Raw genomic sequence first — 3068 nt, 5'->3', positions numbered from 1 at the left:
TGTTTCCGTTATTCTAGAGAATTCCTTTGGTATATTATTCACATCTATGTCATAATCTCCGGTGAGAATGTTCTCGACTAAAACATCATATATAAACTCCAGTTGTATCTGAAAACAAAGATGAATCAGTTTAAAATCACATAGACACAGTGTTTAAGCAAACAATAAATTTTGGAATAAAAGACATTGTGTTTCGTAGTCATTAGTTTGGTAAAGAAAAAGAAAGAAACCTTCGTTTCATGAATAACCTTTTAGAAATTGAAGAATGAAATTGAAGAATGCGTGAGATTAATACAATTATGGGTTAGTTTGATCAATTTGAGGGAAAAACAGCCTGAGATTAGAGATTTGTAGGAAACGGTTTAAATATATCAATATGAAGAGAGAGAAAGTCGTGAACATAATAAAGCATATTACAAAACTTAACACGTTAAACCTTTAGTGTGATCGAGTATTTAATTCATATCTTGTTCTTTAGAGAGAACTAGATAAATAAACCCCCAACAATCTGCAAAAGATGTTCAGAGTTGAAGCTTCATTGGAAATAGGCTTAATATAAAAACGAAAATTTAATTATTTCGCCGAGGTGCGATATCTTGCCAATATTGTTGTCACCGGGCTTATAATCTTGTTGAGAACTTTAGTAAAACAAATAAAACGCATGCGTAAAACAAGGTATCTATGGAATTTATGAACTTATTCCCTTGTGTTTTAAATCCACATTTAATCCGCCCAGCAATGAAACTTCAAAAGCCACGTTACACGATCACGTGAACTCTAATTGAGAGAATGTTACAATGTATTTCTTTTCAATGACATTTGTTCTTTCTGTGTAAGGATTGGGCGTATACTATACTGTAATACTATTAGTTTGAGATGAATTCAGCGACGTAACATCAGAGTAGGCAAGGTCGACAATATCTAATGAGGCTAAAACTAAATATTATTGAATATTTAAAGTTAATGATATAGGTGAATAGGTGAAGTTAGTGAGATCTATCTTATTGTGAAAATGCTAATTCAATGCATGGAATTCAGTGAATAATTCGGTAAGCAGTTTAAGTTTCATACTAACAAGTACAAACTCTACATGAATTTCAGCCACAAATCTTATACTTGCTGTATATTCCCTTGTGAAGGCGCATGAATTAGTTGTACACATGATCCGAAGAACGTGGGCTCAATTCTTGCACTGGGTGGTGCGTATTTTTTCTAGACCAAAACAATTGATATTACTCTGCGATCACTTTGACACCTGACATGTGGCACAACGCGCACCTGTTCAGGTAGCGTAGATTTCACAGAGAATGTGAGCTAATGAACAGTACATACATTTAATCAGTATAAATAAGTCGCTTGTTCAGCTTGCTTGGACTAAAACAGACTATCATCATATATAAACTTGTTTATATATGTTAGTAGATATAACCGAATCAACTTTTCATAAATATATAACTATATAGATATATAACTATATGTGTGGTGTGTGTGTATGTATATACAAGACTACAAACTGTATTCGTCTTGGTTCAGGAAAAATGACTAAATTATTGGGGTTAAGCCCCCATTAAAGGGTCTTACTAACCTCCTAAGAAGTTGAAATTTTAGAAATATTACTTCATTTGTGTCCAATATCTATGATTAAAATTTCATTGTCATATATATATATATATATATATATATATATATATATATATATATATATATATATATGTATCTGTAAGTATGTATGTATGTGCGTGCGTGTGTGTGAGTGTCTGTACTTACGCATATATGTGTGTATATCTATCTACTGACTTCCAACAAATAAAATTAAAGCGTACAATTCTCGGTATTCAACAGGCACATGCACTATTAATATATAACCCAGTGTGACACAATGTCACAAGATTAGAGTTTTGAACAGAAAGCACAAGTTAGTGAGAAAGAGATGAAGAAAAAGAGAGAGATATGTGTGCGTGAGGGATAGAGAGAAGACGGAATCTCAACTCCAAACAGGTACTTTATTTATCGACTGAAGTATTATAGGTGAAGCTGAGATCAGCGAGTTTTAAAATCAAATTGAAGACACGGTTACAAATCCTGCAAGCCAATTTCTCTGGAGTTGTAAAATTTCTACCATTTCACCACTTTTCAAGAAATAGCTAAATTATAGAATATAACAGCAATGACCATTGCCGCTGAAAGAAAAGATGAAAGCAAGCCCATATAAGGGAGAGTTCCTGAGAGTTACGAGCTATTAGACTAAGTATTTTTCTTATTTACATTGTCATTAACTCACCCTTTTCTGGACCATATGCATCCTCTCCTCCCGAAGCTTCGTGACACATGCCAATACATCAACAGATTCACCAGTCAACATCTCATTTAGAAGAATGTCAATGCAAATGTAAGTTCCGGTACGACCAACACCAGCACTGAAAGACAGGCCAAGGGCAATGAAATGTCTATGATCGCTTCCAACAATTTAATGAATAACAAAATAAATACATGGATTAGGCTTAAAAAACAAAAAAAAAAAACATTTACTGTTTTTATTCAGGAGTAGAAAAAATAACAGTTGAATAATACTGGTTTCTAATTTGGGTACAAGGCCAATAATTTTGCGGAAGGGATAAATCGATTACATTGAAACTAGTATTCAGCTGGTACGTATTTTATCGACCTCGAAAATATAAAAAGTCGACGCCGGCGGAATTTGAACTCAGAACATAAAAATTGACTAAATGTCACAAAGCATTTTGCCCGCCATACTAACGATCCTGCTAGCTCACCGCCTAATAGAATTCCCTAATATTGGTAATCGGATCTAAATCTGATTTTAACACACTTTCCGGCAAACAATTTTAACTAAAATTATTCTTTAAGCATGGAAATAATCAAAATTGGGACGACATGTTGTGTTAACGTCAGATAATATTGGTTAAAATTTCTTGACATCATATATACACCTACATTACTAAGAACCTAATAGGTAAACTTTGGATATTTTTCTCAGTCATTCTTCTATTTTGAGATTTTTCCTTTTTCTTAAACCATGTCAATATTTATAATCGATTCTTTGTTGA

The 3068-nt window shown here is 33.0% G+C and overlaps 1 protein-coding gene across 1 annotated transcript in view; it reads right to left on the bottom strand.

The window, feature by feature from the left end:
- LOC106876628 (receptor-type tyrosine-protein phosphatase alpha) overlaps positions 1 to 3068 on the bottom strand; it is a 20358-nt gene that overhangs the window by 5097 nt on the left and 12193 nt on the right. Inside the window, exons 10-11 of the mRNA XM_014925242.2 lie at positions 2282 to 2417; positions 1 to 108 (exon numbers count right to left, since the gene is read on the bottom strand). Coding sequence (XP_014780728.2) covers positions 1 to 108; positions 2282 to 2417 — 244 coding nt within the window. The remainder of the gene's footprint in view (positions 109 to 2281; positions 2418 to 3068) is intronic.

Source organism: Octopus bimaculoides, chromosome 14, assembly GCF_001194135.2.
Source record: "Octopus bimaculoides isolate UCB-OBI-ISO-001 chromosome 14, ASM119413v2, whole genome shotgun sequence".
Taxonomy (NCBI): domain Eukaryota; kingdom Metazoa; phylum Mollusca; class Cephalopoda; order Octopoda; family Octopodidae; genus Octopus; species Octopus bimaculoides.
The sequence above is the reverse complement of the archived record's forward strand: the minus strand, read 5'-3'. Positions and strand labels throughout refer to the sequence as shown.